At 41.4% G+C, this 20693-nt stretch overlaps 1 protein-coding gene across 2 annotated transcripts in view; it reads right to left on the bottom strand.

Moving 5' to 3' along the window:
• Nucleotides 1-11698, bottom strand: part of LOC109463769 (retinoblastoma-associated protein-like) — a 78626-nt gene extending 66928 nt beyond the window's left edge. The window contains exons 1-8 of one of the 2 annotated variants that reach the window (XM_019760625.1): nt 11398-11698; nt 8638-8776; nt 8328-8380; nt 4958-5053; nt 4109-4240; nt 1178-1225; nt 796-857; nt 260-370 (exon numbers count right to left, since the gene is read on the bottom strand). In XM_019760625.1, the coding sequence (XP_019616184.1) occupies nt 260-370; nt 796-857; nt 1178-1225; nt 4109-4240; nt 4958-5053; nt 8328-8380; nt 8638-8751 (616 nt within the window). In that variant the 5' untranslated portion in view covers nt 8752-8776; nt 11398-11698. The remainder of the gene's footprint in view (nt 1-259; nt 371-795; nt 858-1177; nt 1226-4108; nt 4241-4957; nt 5054-8327; nt 8381-8637; nt 8777-11397) is intronic. The other variant, XM_019760626.1, reaches the window with a different exon arrangement.
• Between the last annotated feature and the right edge of the window lie 8995 nt (nt 11699-20693).

Genomic DNA, 20693 nt, shown 5'->3' with positions numbered 1-20693 from the left:
GACTGGCAGGATACATAACCGTCATTTCAATACACAATTTGTTTGCTTCAAAATTACATGTTGTATTTCCTGAAAGAGACGGTCACTAGAACTGAAGGAGTGCAGAATAAAATAGAGACCCCACAAAAAAAACAGGGTGTGCTCTATCAAGGGTGAATGAAACCTTCTCTACTAACTGCACATCTCAGGTCCCACATAGTTCTATCCAAATCCTCAAAATAAATTCCAGTAATGCAGTATAATAAAACGTAGTCCTCACCATACGGAGGCCTGAGTAAGAAGCTGGGAGTCCACCTGATGATGTGAGCCAGGCAGCACAACAGGAGGTGGAAGTTCAGCACCAGTTCTGGGTTTCCCTGCAGGACTTTTCCTATAAAAAAGGGGTCACAAACAAAACTGAGACAATGGCATGGGTTGAACATTAATATTCAGTTTTAATATTTTGATTTTATGTATCTTTAAAATATTTTCATTACATACAATGTACATCCACCACCTTGTTTCCAAACAAAGACATTTTCACAGATCCCAATGCATGCTGGGATAGCATTAATGCTGTGGAGCATTATGGGTAGCACAAGTGGCAAACAAAATCGTTACCATGACAACATGAATGGACACAGCATGCATTACGTACGCATTACCCTCTGCACTACCCAGAGTGCCCAGCATCTCCCAAAATGCAATGGGTTCTATGAAAAGGTCTACAATAGAGGCAGAAAAAGTGGGAACGGAGCAGTACATATAGCATACCTAGCTATATCTAATTGAATTAATATTCTCTCACTGCCTAACCTTTAGCTAGAAGGAAGATCAGCCAGCTTTGTTTCATCCTGGGGGTGACTGTGTTTGTGGTGCTGTAGAAGGATGACAAGTTGGTCATTAAAACGAACAGTTCCAGATTACACATACACATTCACATACACACACACACATACACACTCACACACACAGATCTAGAGACACACAAATACACACACTACTCCCACACATGTGCATGCACACACACACACTCATCCACATATACATACAATTTCACATATATGAAATTGTTGAATTTATTTTTATTGACAGAACAATAAGTTAACAATACATGTATGTAGAACATAACATTATGTGATGAGAATTCAATAACTGCCATATGGCATAACAGCAGATTTACATTTAAATCACGTACCTGGATGAAAATGGACTTGGGTTCTCTTGAAAGATAGCAGCAAACAGCCTGGATGGAAAAACATCAACGATCAAATGTCAAGAACAGAAGATATAAAAACTGCCCGGGTGCCAGCCTTATTAGCTTTAGTATGATCTCTTTGTTGCTTCCCTGCCAAAAAGACTTGACATACACATACTTATCTACTGATGACCGCATTTCTGTCAACCAGAACCTACCACACAGGGCGCAACACTGTCAATCAACTGAAACTCAATCACAGCCCAATCACTTTTATATATATTTTTTTTTTTTTTTAAACACTTTATTGACAAAAATACAGAAAACATTACATACAGTATGACACATACAAAGGTTTACAGTATAAAAATACAAATACTATACATACATGATCAATGTTAGCATATTAAAAAACAACCTGAGACGCCCACACCATCAGTTACCCCCCGTATTTACAATCATCATAAAATCAGAAGTGAATTGTTTTAAATCTAGTCTTACACTCTTCGAAGCTAGTAAAATGAAGTAAATCCTTAATGTACATCTTATATAAATAAAACTTAATATCAGTAACACAGAAGTACATTTTGTTCGACATATCGACACTACCATACACTATTTCGTGTGGGTCTAACTTAACGTCTTTTCCTACCACAATTTTCCACCACTTAAAGAATTCAACCCAAATTCGTTGTGCGTACTTGCATTGATAAAGCAGGTGCATTATAGTTTGTTCTGTATTACAATGTTGGCATAATCCTGATTCGCCTATTTTCCTTTTATACAACCACATTTTTGTTGGCAAGAAGTTATGTAATATCTTAAACATAAAGTTTTGCAGTTTCGTCTCAACTAGTCGACTTGGGGCGAAGAAAGTCGAGGAATTACATCCCCTTGAAAGATCTCTTCTAAATTATGTACACTTGTTGGAGGGACATACAGTCTTGCTACATATTTCTTATACAAGATTTTGTTTGTTACTTTCTGTATGTCTATTTCCTGTGTTTGTTCGTTAATATTACATACAGACACACTGTCAGGCTCTTTCAAGGTCGTTTTCCAACTCGTGGGGATGGATTCACGCAGCCCATAATATCTTAGGAGCTCTGATGCATTCAAGGAAATTGAATATTTTTTTCTTAAATCTTCAGGAGTTAAAATGTTACCATGTTCATCGGCTATGTCCTGAATTGTTTTTATTCCCTCTTCAAACAACTTTTTCCAGAAAATCGATTTACAGTTTTGTACTATGTATTGATTGTTCCAAAGAAATTCATGTCTTATTTCCTCCTTAGTTTGTGGGCGGTGTGAATTTAACTCCTCCCATGCTTCTAACATGCTTACATAGAAAGAAGGCATGTTCTTAACATTCAACGCTTTAACTGAGAAATTGCACTTAAATAAAAAAGTTCCCCCAAAGCAGTGGAAGTGATATTCTAATACATTTGTTGTGTATATTCTCTTTATCCAGCTGGCGTTCAGTGCCTTTAACATGCAAGTAAAATTCATCATATTTAAGCCACCTTGTTCCCTGTTTCCCATTAGGGTTGACAACTTGACCTTTGGTGATTTGTTATTCCATATAAACTTCAGTCCTATTGAATTGACTTTCTTATCAAAGTCTTCTGGGGCTTTGAGTACTGAACAATTATATATTAGTTTGGATACAGCTAGTGACTTAAATACGAGGATTTTTCCTATTAAAGTTAAATCTCTTCCTGACCAAATATTTAACAAGTTTCTCATTTTCTTCAACTTTTCATCAAAGTCCAGTTCTTCGCATTTCTTTCTGTCATAGGAGAAATGGACCCCAAGACATTTGATTGGCTTGCTTGGCCAGTGGACACCTAGAGGTGTGTCCTTTCTGTCCTTATTTGTACCCAGCCACATGGCTTCTGTTTTTTTCTTACTAACTTGAAGTCCTGAGCAATATTCAAACGTTTCTAAGACTGACAGAGCATTTTTCGCTGACTCAACTCCATTTGTCAAGATTGTGGTGTCGTCAGCGTACATTAGGTTTTTTGTTAGCTGCTTGCTTATGATAATTCCGCCAATTCTTTCATCTGATCGAATTTTATTGGCGAGTGGTTCAAGTCCTATTATGAAGAGTAGGCCCGAAAGGGGGTCTCCCTGTCTTACTCCTCTTTCAAGACTAAACCATTCAGAAATAAAGCCATTATTTATAACACAGCTACAAGCGTTTTTATACAGTACCGACATCCATTTCTGAACCCTGGGCCGAAATTAAAGGTCTGTAGTGTTTTATCTAGGTAATTCCATTCAAGCGAATCAAAAGCTTTCACTTTTATATATGTTTGAGCAACTTACTTGACTATTACACCACCCTCCTAACTCTGGAACCAAAACATACAAACCACCCAAAACAACATTTTCATCCCACAAGTAACTATCAGTACCACCATATTTGGTTGACAGAACTACACAATAGAACTTCAGAAAATAATTTCAACAGGTTGGTAGAACATAGGATATCTATGTTTACCGAAGGAAAACATATTGTTTTTACTCAGTTTCTTCCTCCTCTTCTGTTCCAAACATTAACCTCTGACCTGGCCAATGACATTTTTGTTGACGTCTGCCACCATGGTGACTGGTGTTGGGTTACATACATGTAATGTTGCAATTTCATGGTATACTCTACTCCTGTCACCATATACTAGTAGTACATGTATGTGAATGTGTTTGAGTAAAAATTAACAGGGCAGACCATGTCCGAAGGTTAACATTATGCATTTGCTTTGCAAATGTTACTTCTCTAGTGGGATTTTCTTTTACACAACCACGATTCTTTCCACCTTGCTTACGTTTCAATGTCACAGACACCTTTTGTCTGATAGACATTGAAATGTAAGCAAGGTGAGAGAAGCACTTTTTGTGTATATACGAAAATTCAAAAATTTCGGCACTTACTTTTCAAACTTGAGGTGCAGGGCTGCCACGATACAGTACTTCCGCTGTAGCTGACTGTACGCCTCTCTGACATGGGAACTGGCGTCTTCCATACAATGTGATGTCTTCATGGCGTGAAACAACATCACAATACTGCAACAGAGACATTATTCACTTAATGGTGAACAATTTGCACAAGTTAACATTAATGCTGCATACCTAAACATCAGGGACTACAGAGGTTTAGGTACAGGTACCAGTAAAAGGTTTAGGTACAGGTACCAGTAAAAAGGTTTAGGTACAGGTACCAGTAAAAAGGTTTAGGTACAGGTACCAGTAAAAAGGTTTAGGTACAGGTACATGTACATGTACCAGTAAAAAGGTTTAGGTACAGGTACCAGTAAAAAGGTTTAGGTACAGGTACCAGGGGTTAAAGTACTGCTACAGGCACTGGTAAAGAAGTTTAGGTAATGTTGCCAGTACAGAGATTTAGATACATACTGATACAGGTACAAAGTTTTAGGTACTGGACAGGTATCGGTAACCCAAGAAAATAGGTATAAAGAGCCTTCCCCAAGGACACAACAATGGGGCCTGCCAGGGATTTGAACCCAGAACCTTCAGATTCTAAGTGAGCAACCCTAACCAAAAGACCAACTTGGCACTTTTAGATATACAGGAGTATCATACTGTATGTTTTACTGGCTGACATTACATTGGAGATCTTTTTAGATGCATTTTTTCCCGTCTGACAGATATAATATATTATGTGATCTGGTGTGATCATGTGACAACACTATCAAAAATGTTGTTCATATTAAGAATTGTATGACTTTGTGTAAGATGTTAATAAAATTGATGAGAACCTACTTGGCATTGGCCTTGGTCAGTATGTCTTGAAGTGTCACACAGGGAGCGAAGACGTTAACACTGTCTGGGGAACTGTCATCTTCTGTCTCTTGAAACCTGGAAATGTGAAGTGCAACATTTACAACAAACAGGTATAATAAGTATCATTACTGCATCCAAAAACTAATTTCAGTGGGAGCTTCTTGTATATGTAAATTTGTAAAAAGTTGTACGAGATCTGTTGTGTAATGTTTCTTTTAAAACTCTAAAAAGCATTTGTATGTGAATAGTATGAATGGAATTAATGCCATATCCCAGTTGTGACATATACAGCACAGGCCACGAAATACGCATCAGTTTTCGCGGGACGTTCTGCGAAATACCGCGGTACGTCCTGCGGTATATCGCGAAACGCCGTGCGGAATATCGCGAAACGCCGTGCGGAATATTGCGGAAGGCCGTGCGGAATATTGCGGAAGGCCGTGCGAAATATTGCGGAAGGTCGTGCGTAAGATTGCGGAAGGCCGTGCGTAAGATTGCGGGACGTCCCGCAGAATTTCGCAGAACTGTCCACTGGTAATGGAAACGCCGCTGCGAAACTTCTTCTGCGTAAGAAATCTTTCGCAAGATTTCGGTCGTTAATGAGCAGCCTTTGTATTCTGAGATTTACATGACACTTATTCCACCTCATTTTCACGTATTTGTTGATAATTTGTGGACAATATCGGGGATTATCAGCGCGGCGGGTCCACGCTGCCGGCTGTGCTTGGGCGATTGATGTTTACTATTTGATACGCTGAGTTTGTTCCGATCCGTGTGATTCCAATAAACATCTCACATAACTACGAACTAGTTGGAAGAATGATAGATGCATGAATGCCTGTGTATGATTTAACAAACAAAATCTGACGCTATTATAAAAACTGCCAGACGCTCTTCTCCGCTGGAACAACGCAAGCTGGAGGTCAATGACCTGCGGTCGAACACGTAATGTGTATCGTCAACATTTTCTGCAAGGCATGACTTCGCCGAAGAAACCACTTTTTAAAATTTTAAGCTTTAAATGCTTCGACTCTGTGGCCAAAAATAACGAAGTTTGATATTGTCCCTGTTTGCAAGGACGCTATATGTTGTAGAAGCTCCTTGCTGTTTGTGATTATCGATTCAGAACTACGTGATACATTTTAGAGCGAGGCATTTTCCCATAGCCACACGCACATATTATACTTGATCGACAGGCGTTTCCCTTTGAAGAAGTTGCCGCCCCTGCCGTCGGCGCCAACAGTCTAGCTGGGCTGCTCCAATGATTTCGCCCGTCTTCGTTACAAACACGATCTTCACCGACTATAACCGAGGCTCTGTGATTGGTGTCTATGTGACAAATTTATATTCGCCTATCTTCGTTACAGTTCCGATCTTTACCGACTGTATGTATAATCTACTAACGTTACTAGTATTATCTAGGTTCTCTATTCGAGTGTACGTGTGTAGATTCAGGCGTTCGTTTGTTGTTGCTGACGGAAGACTCGTGGTAATATTCAGAGTCGTTTTTGCATATGAGAATTAATATTATTGTGCCAAGCGCGAAGCATAATTCAAGGGTTCTTTACGCCCCATGGCTTTGTTGACACGCATCAAAAATTGATACATTTCGTTCGCCACGCTGTTGGGCCGGGCGTTCCCACGCACGTCGCCATAGTAACAGCACGTAACAGCACGTAGCAGCAGCGGCACTGGTAGACTCCCTGGCGCCGCAGACCACGTGGCGTTCCGGCGCGCCAATCACAGCGCGCAGACGGGGACCCGCCCACCAACCGGGCCGCAGAAGAGTTGAGACTCCGCCCAGAGACACCGCCTGAAGATTGTTAGACGACAGTAGCTTGTTCCGCCCTGCACGGCCGGCGCGGCTTTGTAATTTTCTTGTCCCGATTTCATCCCAAAATTTTTCACAGAGTCAACTTTTTAATATAGTCTGAGAACGAATGAATCTGCGTCAAATTTTGCATAAACACGTCAAGTTCGGGTTGTCCCGTACCGTGTTTATTTATTTTTCGGGTGCGTTGCCGTTTTTTTTTTTGGCAAAAAAATCGACTCCATTTTCATCGCACCCACTACATCGCACCCTCTACATCCTCGCGCAGGTTTATTCAAAACTACACAAACAATACATGAATCTGTTCCTTACAAATGTATTTCTCAATACATCCGAATCCAAGATCGCTATATTTACAAATTGTACGATTTTTCACGATCAAAATTGTCCGGCATTTCTGGACGCACGTTACGAAGCGCTCCCTCCCACTCGAGTGCAACACACGTCCACCGCTACGAACCCTCTGCATTCTCGCCAATCCTCGCGCTAATTAACTCAAAACCACACAAACTACATACGAAACTGTTCCTTAGAATGTATATTTTAAACATCTAAATCCCAGAATGGTAACTTTGCGAATTGTACGAAATTGTACTGGCTCGGAAGCCAGCGGCGGCGTGGGGTGACGGACAAAGAGTAAAATTATGTATTTCTTTCAAAATGATGTTTTGTTTTGTACGACCAAAAATAGACTATTCTAGTAAATAAATTCAGGACTGAAAGAATCTTTCGGGAATACATATATACTGTATTTGTATGTGGGTTTATTGTGTATTTGACGCAATTTTGGCGTTCATTCCAACGGGAAGTGTTCCGCGATCAGCGTGGGTTTCAAAACAAGAAACACAAGATCAAGAAACAAAGCTCCCGCTAATTAGAACCCTGTAACAATTCAGACCACAGCGATCATGTTTTCAATAAATATATTTGTGTACATGCACGTTTCAGAGAGGTAGAAATCTTAACTCAATCTATTAAACCACATTCTAGCTCAGGAATTTACGATCTTCACTGTTGGGTAAAAAATATCGGCAGATCTCATGAACATTTTCACTCCGCGCTATAGAAAATGTAAACAAACCGGGTGTGATCTTTCTCCGCCCACGGCGCGGGTGGCCTGCATATGAAAAGGACGTATTTCTGCGGAAACGCGGCCTTACGGAGAGGTGTTCTGCGGAACTTTCGCAAAGTTCTGCGAAAGTGCTCTCAGGTGCACTGCGGGACGTCGTGCGAAATACCGCGGTACGCCCTGCGAAATACCGCAGAACGCCGTGCGTAAGATTGCGGAACGCCGTGCGTAAGATTGCGGAACGCCGTGCGTAAGATTGCGGAACGTCGTGCGGAATATTGCGGGACGTCCTGCGGAATATTGCGGGACGTCCTGCGGAATATCGCGGTACGTCCCGCAGAACTTGATGCGTATTTCGTGGTCTGTACTGTATGTATCTACTACTATGACTTTACAAACCACGAAATACATTAACAGTCATATAAGGTACACAGCCGTAGTTGGCTCACCTTGATTTTGTGACAGCTACATAGATGCAGGCCACACAACACAGCTGGGGCACCTGAGTAGGGAAAAAAACACAGTAACATGTTATGGAACATATCAAACTGTTCTATATATAAACCAATTTGGATCAAACACATTGAACTACCAACATGCGTTCTATTTCAAACACCTCCATCAAAATCAGCACAAGAAGGGCTGAGCCAAAAAGCATAACGTTCCACTTCTCAGTTAAGGTACAGTGAAAGAAGAACACCAAAACCCACCCAGAAGAATCTTAAGTAACCGGGAAGTAAAGAAAGAGGTATTTCTGACCTGTCCTTTGCCGTGAGCCTTACTCCCGACCTCTGCCAGGATGTGCAGTGCCTCGTCAGTGATGTCTGCAGACAGGGACAGGGCGGAGGCCAGTCTTCTCAGGTCAGCCTCCATAGTACTACTGGACGCAAACTAAAACCTACAGGAATACAGGAAAATCAGGACATAAAAGAACTTTATTGACACAACAAAAGTACAGCGACTTTCATAAAGTCTAAAACTGCATGTAGACATACAGACAAATACATGGGTACAAAGATATTAACCTACGTACAAAACAATAGATGAGTCAACTAATACTACTTGTTCTAAGGTCTAAGCATTCTTTGATATATTTACCTATTTGTACACAGTGAGGGTTATTACCTTCTAGGATGAAATTAAATTTATCTATAGCATGAAATGTAACAAATTCTGTTGAGCAAGCGGAGAGAAGGTTGAACAGCATAGAAGTGTAGAAATTCAAAGTGGCAAGGTGGTCTTGTCGTTAGGGTTATTGATTTTGAATCAGAAGGTTCTGGGTTTGAATCCCGAGCGAATCTACCACTAGTACCAGCAGAGATCCTGACTGGAGTCTGTACGTTTTATAATATTTGCTGAAAAGACACTTTTCAACTTTGATTCATGTCACTTCAGATCAATGGATTGACTGGAAATCTAGGATTTGTAAATGTCTAGCCTTCATCGACTGATAATGTATGCTTTTGGTTTACCTGTAGATTATACGCAAAAGATTTATGAAAAAAGCCTGTCATCTTAGACAATGATTTGCCTTACACTGTGCACTGTGTTTTCTATCAATATTGTATAGCTAATAAGCACGTCGGCAGAATGTACTGCGCCTGCGCAGAACCCCGTATTTTCGCGTTTTTCATTGGGTTTTTGGTCAACGTTGCATCAGAATTTTGCCTGTTGCAGAGGATATTCTTTCCGACACAACATTTGGAAACTACTGTCGAAATGCCTCATATGAGCGAATACAACCTTATATGAGACATTCTGCCGAACTGCTATGTACAATACATTACGGGTTTCGCGCAGGTGCAGTACGTTCTGCCGGCGTGCTTAGCTAATATTGTATAGCTCGGACGCAATCTACCGCCGATGATGACAATGTACATGTATAAGAATCTATATGTAGAATTTTCTAGACCAATATAATTATCTAGTAGTCTTATACAACACTTTTCCTTACACTGTGCCTGTTACAACTGATCTGCAATAAACTTTAACTTGGGTATGACCTGATTTACACACAGGTAAACACCCGATGTATAAAAAACTGCAGAAAGCACACAAAAACTGTGTACGTCAATTTTTTCCTGCATGCAATTTCAAATTGGCCTGCTTTTGACACATGTTCAAATTATACCTAATGTCAAACTGTACGAAGCATCCTGGCCTGGTGTACAATCTGAAGCCAGGCCAATTTATATACAGAAAAAAAATGACATACACAGTTTTTGTACACTCAGATGCAAATGCAGTTTTTGTACATTAGTGTTTCACGGCGTTAGTGTTTTGCCTGCATAAATTGTGTCTACGAGAGACAAGAAAGTAGCTAGCGATAGTAAGTGTGTGGGAAGGTACTAGGAGGTTGGTCTACACTGCCCAACTCTACATATACCTCATTTTGTTCTTGTCACATAGAAATACAATGCAAAATTATGATTCCGATATTTAAAAAAAACGTGACAGCCAAAAATGCTAAATGTTGCTGTCAATATCATTCATCAAGAAATGTACACAGCTGAATAATAATTTGCATGCCATGACGGGTAGAAAATGTCTGCTGATAGCTTCAGATGAAATAATCTTCATAAATATTTGCTTCATGACGTGACTTACTGACTTCTAAAATAAGATCAAAAGCAGATATTTGATGATAGTGCATACCCATCAGGCTATCGATGTCTGCAATTTATTACAGAGAACTGCTAGAAGAGACCCTCAGTGAGACCCTACATGTGCCACAGACAGTAGGACGCCAGAAAAAATTATAGCTAACCACAAACACACACACATTTCACATTAAAGCACGTGTAAGGATAATTTTGGATAGCAAAATCTCGTTGAGAATTTAGGACAAACTGTAGCATGCGCATGTTTACCAATACGGCGACAAACAAAAACAAGATGTTGACAAAATCTGACCCCGGTTCTGAGGCCTGTCCGGGCATGTGTTGAAAAAAAATGCTTGACCAACCGACGATTCGATTTAAACAACACTTCTGCAACAACACAGTCGCAATGATTTTGATACAATCATAAGCACCCTGCGTTGTGATATTTTATTTTATAACATCCGAAAACCCACAAATTATAGAAAAAGTGGGATCCTTTGTCTTCCTCTGTCTTCAAAAAAGAAGTCAAACCCAGTAGTTTTTTCTACTAGTAGTCTCTTAATAGTTATCAGTAGTTATATGTGTACTTATTACCTGTTTTTATACAAATGTTTCTTCTGTTCATGCAATTAGCCTTCGGGCATGAATTTGCAATAAAACTTACTATTTTTATTGACGAGAAGTGTATGAAAAAATGTAAATGACCTCCAAAAAATGGTCGGCCGGAAAAGGACCTAGTACATGGTGACCTGGTTTGATACAACGCAGACCCGGGGTATACTGTGGTTAAAAAAAACCGCTAGCCCGCCCAAAATATGTGCCAGACTCTCCAATCTTGAACAGAATAGTACACAGTGATTTAGCACAAACAACAACTCGCTGCTGTTGTTATTGAAAGGCACAAGCATAAACTTACCTCTGCAAAAATATGTACCAGTCTCTCTGTTGCACGTCTGGATGTGAATGTAGCAGAAAAAGATCAGGTCACATGATCCAAATTTGGGGCGAAAATCCTCCCTTCAGCAGCCTGTTATTACAAAACGTAAACAAGTACTAATTCTGGGGTACAACCCGGATCTTATTTGTACCTGGATGTGTTTAGATCGCCCGGAATTTGCACGGTTTGGGAGAAAATTTGTTGACCTTTTCTCAGTTGCCGGGACGCTATCAGCTGAAAAATGGCGCGAAAGAACAACGCTGACCCAGACGCCTGGCGATGATTGGTCAGAATTAGTAGAAGATCTCGCTGTGATTGGTCAGCAGTTTCGCGCCATGCCCCAGAACGTAAATACTCTTTCTGACGCTCTGAGCAATGTTGGCTTGGTATGTTCCAATATCCAAGCAGATGTAGGGTTCGGCTCAGTGTCTTTATGTGTTTTTACCTCCATGAAAAATGGAGGTATTGTTTTTGGCGTGTCTGTATGTCTGTGTGTGTCTGTGTGTCTGTCTGTCTGTCTGTGTGTGTTTCCGCAACTTTGTGGTCAGCATAACTTCAGAACGCCTTTATGGATTGTGATGATATTTGGTATGCTGATACGTCTTGGGAAGACAAAGGTCAAGGTCAAATATGGGCCTCCTGGTGGATGACCTTGGTACTGCAGCAGAACTTCCGGTTTTTGTATCTTTTGTCCTGAACATGCTATGGTCTTGACTTTTTGGTGACAGATAGCTTTTCCTGTCAGAAATAAGTGGTGTGAATTTTGTCCCCCTAGCAGATTGTTCTGGAACTGCAGGGGACTTTCTGGCGAAACCTTTAAAAGCCAATAATTCCAGATAGGAACAACGTATTTTCATCAATTTTTGTGTGTAGGTAGCTGGGAGAAAGTTGTACATAATTAGATGCAAATTCTCCGGTACCTTGGCCACATTCTTCGCATGGACCCCTCCAGGCTGGTTAGGCGCACCCTCAAGGCCTACGTGTGCGGAGGAGACAACCCTCCTGAGAGATCTCTGCTGATGGATTGTGAACAGTTACACTTAGGGACTGTACGATATTTACCGGGGGGGGAGGGCTGGTGCAAATGGTCCGGTAAAATTTTTTCAATGGCCTCCCCCGGCTCAAATTTTTTTCGATGGCCCTCCCCCCACTTTTCTTTATCCCTCCGTAAATTCCCAAATTAAGTACGCATCCCGATTAAAGGTACGCGCCCCCAATTTGGGGCTGATGGGAGACAAATATTCCCGTCTGAAATGGAAAAACTCTGATGGAAAAGTACGCACCCCTTCTACGCACGGCCGGTACCTCTGGTCTTAAAGACAGTTCATCGTTCCAAACAAATTTAAAATTGCAGCTTTAAAATTGTTAAAAACCAGATTTATGCTGTGTACTGCGTGATTGTATGGTAACGTAGCGGGAAACGTTCCATGTTCGGGCTTGTTTTCACCGCCGGCCGCAGCCGACTTGCAAGACGTCACCATCGCATCGAAAGGTAAGGCAAGTGCGGCGAAACGTACAGCTTTGGATCCCGGAGAACGTTGGTGATCAAACAAGCAATGGTCAATAAAGATTCGTGAAAAAAGACCGTATTTCAATATTGACTTCATCGGTAGCGGGGGGTAGTTGAATGTTGATGTACAAGTACGTAGCTTTGCTGTTTTTTTTTTGCTACATGTATACGAAATGCACCGAACACTTAAAATAGCACCCGCCCGATCAACCCATGGAGAGCAATTAATTAACGATCATCGAGGCGGAGAACTGGGCGGAGTATTCATGCTACTGTAGAGGTGCTGCCTTAAAATTTGCCACCCGTTACACTTCTAAGGAATAAACACGTGTTAATTATTTTGTACTCCGTAAAACTTATAAGTACATTCTGTTCAGAGGAAAGAAAGATCTCCTTCCCGGGGCCCAGGTTCTGGAAAGCTGTCCTCAGCGCTGCCACGGCCCTCTTTGTTCTTCAGCTGTAGGTGCACTTTGCCTGTCGGCGCGCTCAGCACCCCACCCACCGGCCTTTCATCAAAGACTACATTTTAAGATAACTCCGCCCATATCATTGTAGCTTGCCGAACAGTCGGGTGGGAGAGTACATCTAGCTGGCATTTTCACGTCGTACTGCACTGGCTGGTATAGTCCGCTACAAAGTAATTTCCCATGGCGTTTATCAAGATTTAAAAATATTTGTGATACGAAATGAAACATGGATAACAATATCTGTCAACTGAACCTTTGAAACGGCATGGGGTAAAATCTTTGTCGAAGATTTCTGAGTTAAACTCAAGCCGGAAGTGCATTAGAATTGACCATCAGTCGAGGCACAACTGTTATTTTATCACGTTACGTTTTGTTTACGACGATCAAAAACTTCACGGCTTGCGGACCATTTCAAATATTACCGCTCATAAACCCTCTTACAATTTTATATGTACTTACGGGGGGTTATATTTTCGGCCGGAGTTCCACTGAGATCGGCGTCGGCTGGCTGGGGGACGGCCGGTCGGCATGACGGAGCGCCGGGCGTCATTGCTAGTGACCAACATTTTCTTACCGTGGGTGACTTGACTTCTTTTTTACCACAACTTGGTGTAAATATCGACGATAGTCAGAGGAATTATGTTCATATTTGAAGATCAACTTTATTTCCACTCGTCAATATTCTTATCTAAACATGCTATGGACGATCGATGTCGTTCCAAGTTCCCCGTGCCGGTGTTCCGCTATATATATCCCTGGGTCGTCCACGGATTTGTCGGGGGAAAACCTCAACCTCAAAAACCTCGCACCCCGACTTTGGCGACGGCCCGAGACACTTTTGGGATTTGGAAAAGTTTTAAAAGTGCGTACTATATTTCGAATTTACGGCGTATTTCTTGTAATTCGGTACTACGCGACGCCATATTTTGGAAAACTTTTTCAGTGGCCCTCCCCCCAAGGCTGATTTTTTTTTCGATGGCCTCCCCTCGGTTAAGATATTTTTTCGATGGCCCTCCCCCCGGGCCAAAAAAGTTTTCAATGGCCCTCCCCTCCAGTGCACCAGCCCTCCCCCCCCCCGGTAAATATCGTACAGTCCCTTATCATTTGAACAGTTTAATAGCTAGACATGCAGGAAATAGGCGGATGTGGAACTATAAAATCAATAAGTTAAAATGACTCCATACTGTTAGGCATGTAGCAAAAGACCATGTAGGTCTGAAAATTGTAAAACATACATACATACATAGAAGCAAATTATGCAAATGAGGACTTAATTTGCATAATTAAGGAGGAAATTCTATAATTACAGTCTTTTATATAATAGTACTACTATACATGTAATCTATTTAATCTGTGGCAGGCAGAACATCAACAGATACCAATTATGCAAATTATGACCTAATTTGCATAATTAATGTGAAAATTCTGTGACTCCTTATTGGTGAATGAGGGAATTTTATACCTCGTGACATGTGTAAGTTACTTGAAGGTTAGCACCACTATACATATATTATGTTGATTTCGAGGTCATTTGCATAATTAATGAGGACATGTTGAAATGAAGTATGATAAAGCAAGCCCATATTTCATGGAGGTATGAGATCTTGGAACTCTTGTTAGGCTTTTGTATTTTCATCTATCTTCGCCTGCCTGGAGAAAAATACGGATTACTGGAAATACGTATCCAAAAACACTTGATTTATGATTTGCCCTTATATAATAGCGTTCCATAGAATTGTATCATCAAAAGATATTCCAACTGTATCCTACATGTATAACAAATGATGATATTTTGTTTAAAAAAAGGAAAGAAAAAAAGCTTGAATTGACGGAGTGCTACTGTAGAGGGCCGAAACGATGTAAGTTGTATCATGTATCGATTGAACTGTAACCGTTAAGTATATAAAATTACTCTCCAAGCAGAGGTTTGTGTTTTGGGGGTATTTTTAGCGTGTTTTTCGCCTTTTTTTATCGGGGTTTCTTTTTTGCACTGAATTTTTTCCCACCAAACCCAGTGAAAAAAAAATTCAGTGCAAAAGAGAAACCCCGATAAAAATCCTAAAACACGCTAAAAATACGCCCAAAACCCAAACCTCTGCTTGGAGAGTACTGTATATAAAATATCCAAAAACAAAAATGATACACATGTTAGAGCATGATCTAGCAGAAATGGCACTGAAAATATCTAAAAACATCACTTCTGACACCCCCATGTTACTTGAGAACACTGTTGAGGATTTTCATTTTCAAGTGTCCACATATGGGGAAGCGGAAATGTACACTGCTGGACAATAATTTGCATGCCGTGACGGGTAGAAAATGTCTGTTGATTCTAGCTTCAGCTGAAAGAATCTTCATGAACAACTTCATGACTAAAGTTAGGGTACGGGTTTTATCGACGTTTATGACAGCTTAAGCTTATTCAGCCAAAAGTCTGCCTTCTACTAGCACTATTTGTGCACTGCCTCGCATTTACTTGACAATGCTGCAGCTGGGAACGAGTTTACTTCTGGTAGCAGTTATCGTCCTGGGGACGACATCAGGTAGGAGGTAGGGCAATGTACAACATGTACAACTTTTGTTTCAAACTTCACATTCTGTGTTTAGGAAACATTTGATCAATTTTCGATGTTTAACATCATCGACCTATAAAAGACTTTTGCTTATTCGGCGTCCTAGTACTGAACAAGAGTTCCATGATCTCATACCTTCGCCAAAGATGTTAATCTTTATGACGCACAAATTATAGATTAGTCCCCCTGATTATGCAAATAGGATCCTCATTTCAGTTGATCATATTCTCCACCAGAAGATAGTGTCATCTTAAGTTTAACAAAGAATGCCATTCTGGCATTTCCACATAAATTATGCAAATGAGGTCATTATTTGAATGAGTTATGTTTGATGACTTTCACTTCACTTTCAAATACCTCAAGTACGAAGTTCCAGGCAGTTGCCATTGCTGAGTTACAACATTTTCTCTTTGATTATGCAAATTAAGTCTTAATTTACATAATCAATACCTGCCTGTGTTTCACTCATTCGCAATTACATATGCCGCAAGCTTGAATAGTCCTATATCATGTAATACAACTGATTTATAGAATTTCCTCATACATTATGCAAATCACATACATCACATTGTAAGCATCGATTAAGCTACCTACATTATCAAAAATCATGACGATCGGTCAATCGGTTCTTAAGACGCCAACTCTCATACTCTTTCCAAATAATGCTGAGTGCTAAGCAGGAAAAGCAGTATTTTAAAGTCTTTGGTATGACACGGCCGGGGATCGAACTCACGACCTACCGAATGCAATACAAGCACTCTACGGTGAGTACCCACTTGGCCATTGCACCGGTCAAGACCTATCCACCTACCAAATATGAAGACAATCCATTTAAGCCTTCTCGAAATATCTTGTTTACAGACAGACAGACACACGTCGACAGACAGACAGACAGACACACACACACACACACACACACGAAGGCCCATGAAAACAGACCCTTCTTGGCGAATGTAATAATGGTGTAACAGCCGCGACCCATGACCTATTAAAGCGAGTTGTTTTGACTGGCTTGTATGTATCATAATTGGCTTTATGGTCTCGGACCGGAGTTTCCCTCCGTATTTCGAGCAATTTGACACCCTCAGCCCGACAGGCTGTCATTTCTGTACTCTTTTGAGAAAAGTATTTCATATACTGGGTTCAGAGCATATACTGGTTTCTTATCAATTCTTTGGCCAAAGGCCCATATCCACTGATACAAACTAGACAAATTGATGATCGGCTCAGCACTGCAGCACATCATCCCACCCACCCTCTCGGTCCATCCCTACACCAATCCAAAAACAAACACACACACACAATTTTTATGGGTTTTCACATTTTATCATTTTTTTGGGTTTTCAAGTTTCTGACCTAGCCGACTAAAAGGACAGGATGGCTAGGCCTACAACTACAAGTACAGCCCAGTTTCGACAGTGACCAGGCCTGCAAGTACAGAAGGTGCAATTTAAAAGCACCACACAACTTCAGCACTGTCAGCAATGTCCACCCTTGCCCAAGTGAATCCGTCAGCCCACACAGTGAGGAAACCACTTGGACCAAGCTAAACGCGGGTCGGAATTTTTCACTCTTTTGGTGGAAAGGGGTGCCGTGCCGCTTATCAATGCACTTGATTGATATTTTCTGCGCCCAATTTATTTAGGGGTAAATAAGGCACATCAAAGTATATTTTTAAAAAAGGGGTAATTTTTTTCGTCATTTTTAACCATGGCTGCATGGAAAAAACGAATTTAATACTATTAAAATCGATGCGATAAGTTTATCGCTATCTTCGATGGCCCGAACACACCCATAACGCATATAGAACGTACCATCCCGGCGGTCAGGCGAAAAGGCCACATAACCATGCGCGCGGACGAATACCAGGAAGTCTTCGCTGGACCACCAACACTTCGCCACCTATAACGGCTACAACTAACAGGCTTTTCAGAAAATACAAAGATATGTACACAGATATTACGATTTCAGGGATATCGCGGCCAAAACATACCATACAAAGTCACGTTTTCGGCGATTTACTGCTTAAACTCCGACCCGGAACCTTATTGCTGTTGAGAGCTGACGATTATTCCACTCTCTCATGGGGGTAGCTAGAACCCCAAAATGGAGAAAGGTCATTTTCATTACTGATTCAACACGTATGAAGCCTATCATGACATGCGGTCACCTCTTAACTGATGAGATTTCACCCTCAAATACCCCCCCTCCCTCCATGGTGCTTCAAACCTTGTTGTTTTTTTTTGTCTCAATGTCAAAGGGCAGTCAACTGTGTAGTGCCTCAGCACAAAAGGCGCTTATTTCGCAGAAAGGCTGATGGGAGATGTTGTTAGTTGGCAGGTGTGACGTCACAGGTAATGGCCTTGGAATAATTACATGCCAAAGGCTAGACAGAACGGTGTGAGAGACGCCTTGTTTTGGAACGAAATAACGCTTATACGACTGAACCGGCCGGTCTACTACGGTAAGAGAAGTACTAGTAAGCTGCTACGAGCTTGGCCCTACTTGAAATTGTAGTCCATATAGCACAAACTTTACGTTTTCATGCATATGGTGCGTGTTCATGCATATGGTTCAGTAAGCTTTGATGAATGTTAGATATCCAGGTAAACGTTACTCATGAATAGACCTTTCAAACTGTACTGCTAAATGTTTGAACAGTAATTGTAGTATCATAGAGTGTATCACTATTCAATAATTCATCAGTGCAAAATAAGATACTACGAACGAATTTTGCGCCGAGTAAGGGCCAGTAAAATGTCGGGGCCCGTGCACAAAGGAATTTCTAACAAAGTTAATGGGATCCGGAGATACTGTAGGTGTATAAACGTTACAGGTGTACACGACATTGCAATAAGGAGTGCCAAAAGCTAGACGGCGCGGTGTGGCAGACGCCTTTTTTTTAAAGATCTCTTCAAAATAACGCTAAACAGGTCGGTCCTCTACGATAACAGAAATACTAGTAAAGATGTTATGAATATGACCTACTTCTAATCGTAGTAAGGATAACACATTATGTGTTCATGCAGATGGTTCAGCCTAGTTTGCCAGTGAAGGTTAGACATATAGGTAGACAATTCCCACCGATGATTCAAACTGTATTACTGGATAATGTCAAATTGAATTGTAATGATATTATAGAGTGCATCTCGATTAATAATTTACCATTCCAAAATGACCTAGCGGCACACCTGTCATACGCTTTGCGATGGTTCGTTATAACATTTCGAATTAGACAAATTTGTTTCATTTCAGCATTATGATGAGGATTTTAGATCTTAAGAGGATGTCTCTCGTCTTGTTGGTGGTTGCGACAGCAATGGTGGTTGTGTCGTATAGACAGCTGTCAACGTCCATGTCGTCTATGTGAGTACTGGATCATGATTAGCTACTGTAAATCTTGAAAGAGGGCCTGCAAGGGGGGGTAGTGATTACGAATTACGCAAAATTTTCTCCGCCTATTACGAATTACGTTAAAGTCTCAGAGCTGATTACGACTTTACGATTTGCGGCTAATGTAGTACTATTACGAATTACGTTGATTTTTGCGGAGGCTGCCTACGAATTACGAAGTCTAAAACGGCCTGATTACGCCTTACGAAAAAGGGCTTTCAGGCCCTCTTGAAATGATCGTGGTGGTTTAATTTTCGCGGTATTCACGATGACCGCTCCATCGCAAAGTCATGAGATCGCGAATGTGATCTGTTTTATGTAGTACAACAGCATAAAAGAGTCACATTACACATGGATTACGTACATTATATTCGTGCTTATATTAGTTCCTTAGGTTAAACTTTGATATAAAACTGAACATTATCAAATTCAAATGCATACTAGTACTATTGTCCATATACTGCATTATTGTGGCGTCGTATGGTGTAGTGGTACATCACAGGACTGTGAAACGGTTTCGATTCCGGGTCGTACCCGAACAAGTCCGAACATGCGCCGCGACGTTGTACCCTTGGGAAATGTACTTAACACGATTTTCCTCACTTCACTCAGGTGAAAATGAGTACCTAGCTTCGGTTAGGGGCGTCTTGGGACGTTAAAATGGAGGCGCGTGTTTGAGGAGAGACACACCTCAAGCACGTTAAAGAACCCACGTGAGCGGAAGTGGAACAAACCATTATGGTCTAAAAAGGGGTAGGGAATTTTCCCGACCAGCCTCGTAACCCCTGCTTCTTATTGGGTCAGTTAGTCCTCACTACTTGTGATGATGTTTCTGACTCAGGGAGAAGAGTTGCTGTTATAGTTACAGGCTAGCTCTATGCCTAGAAGTGGCCAAATGGCCTTGCATTGAAACAAAAATTATCCCCTTCTGGCCTGGGACATGTGTTTCAGAATCCCACTGCAATATTTTCACGTATTCTAAGTAGGACGCGGGGACGCTCCTGACCTGGTTTCGCGTCCTTAAGAGGTGACACCTGGTCGGGAGCAGTCCACGTGTTCTAATTACACACCTGGACATTTCCACCTGGCTATGGATCCTTTATGTAGAGGAGAATGCATCTGTTCTGCCCTTTTGCAACCTACGCCGCGTCGGGGGAGGTTAGAGCGGAGAGTAAGATGATCAGGCCACGTGTTCCAGCAGCGACCGCCCAGCAGCGGAATGCCCCGCCGCCACCGGCTCAGCCTCCCGCTCCGCCGGCGCAGCTTCCCGTACCGCCGGCGCAGCCTCCCGCTCCGCCGGCTCAGCTTCCCGTACCACCGGCTCGGCTCCCC

The sequence above is a fragment of the Branchiostoma belcheri genome, unplaced genomic scaffold, assembly GCF_001625305.1.
Source record: "Branchiostoma belcheri isolate BF01 breed outbred unplaced genomic scaffold, Haploidv18h27 scaffold13, whole genome shotgun sequence".
Taxonomy (NCBI): Eukaryota; Metazoa; Chordata; class Leptocardii; order Amphioxiformes; family Branchiostomatidae; genus Branchiostoma; species Branchiostoma belcheri.
This window is presented reverse-complemented; position numbering and strand designations above follow the sequence as displayed.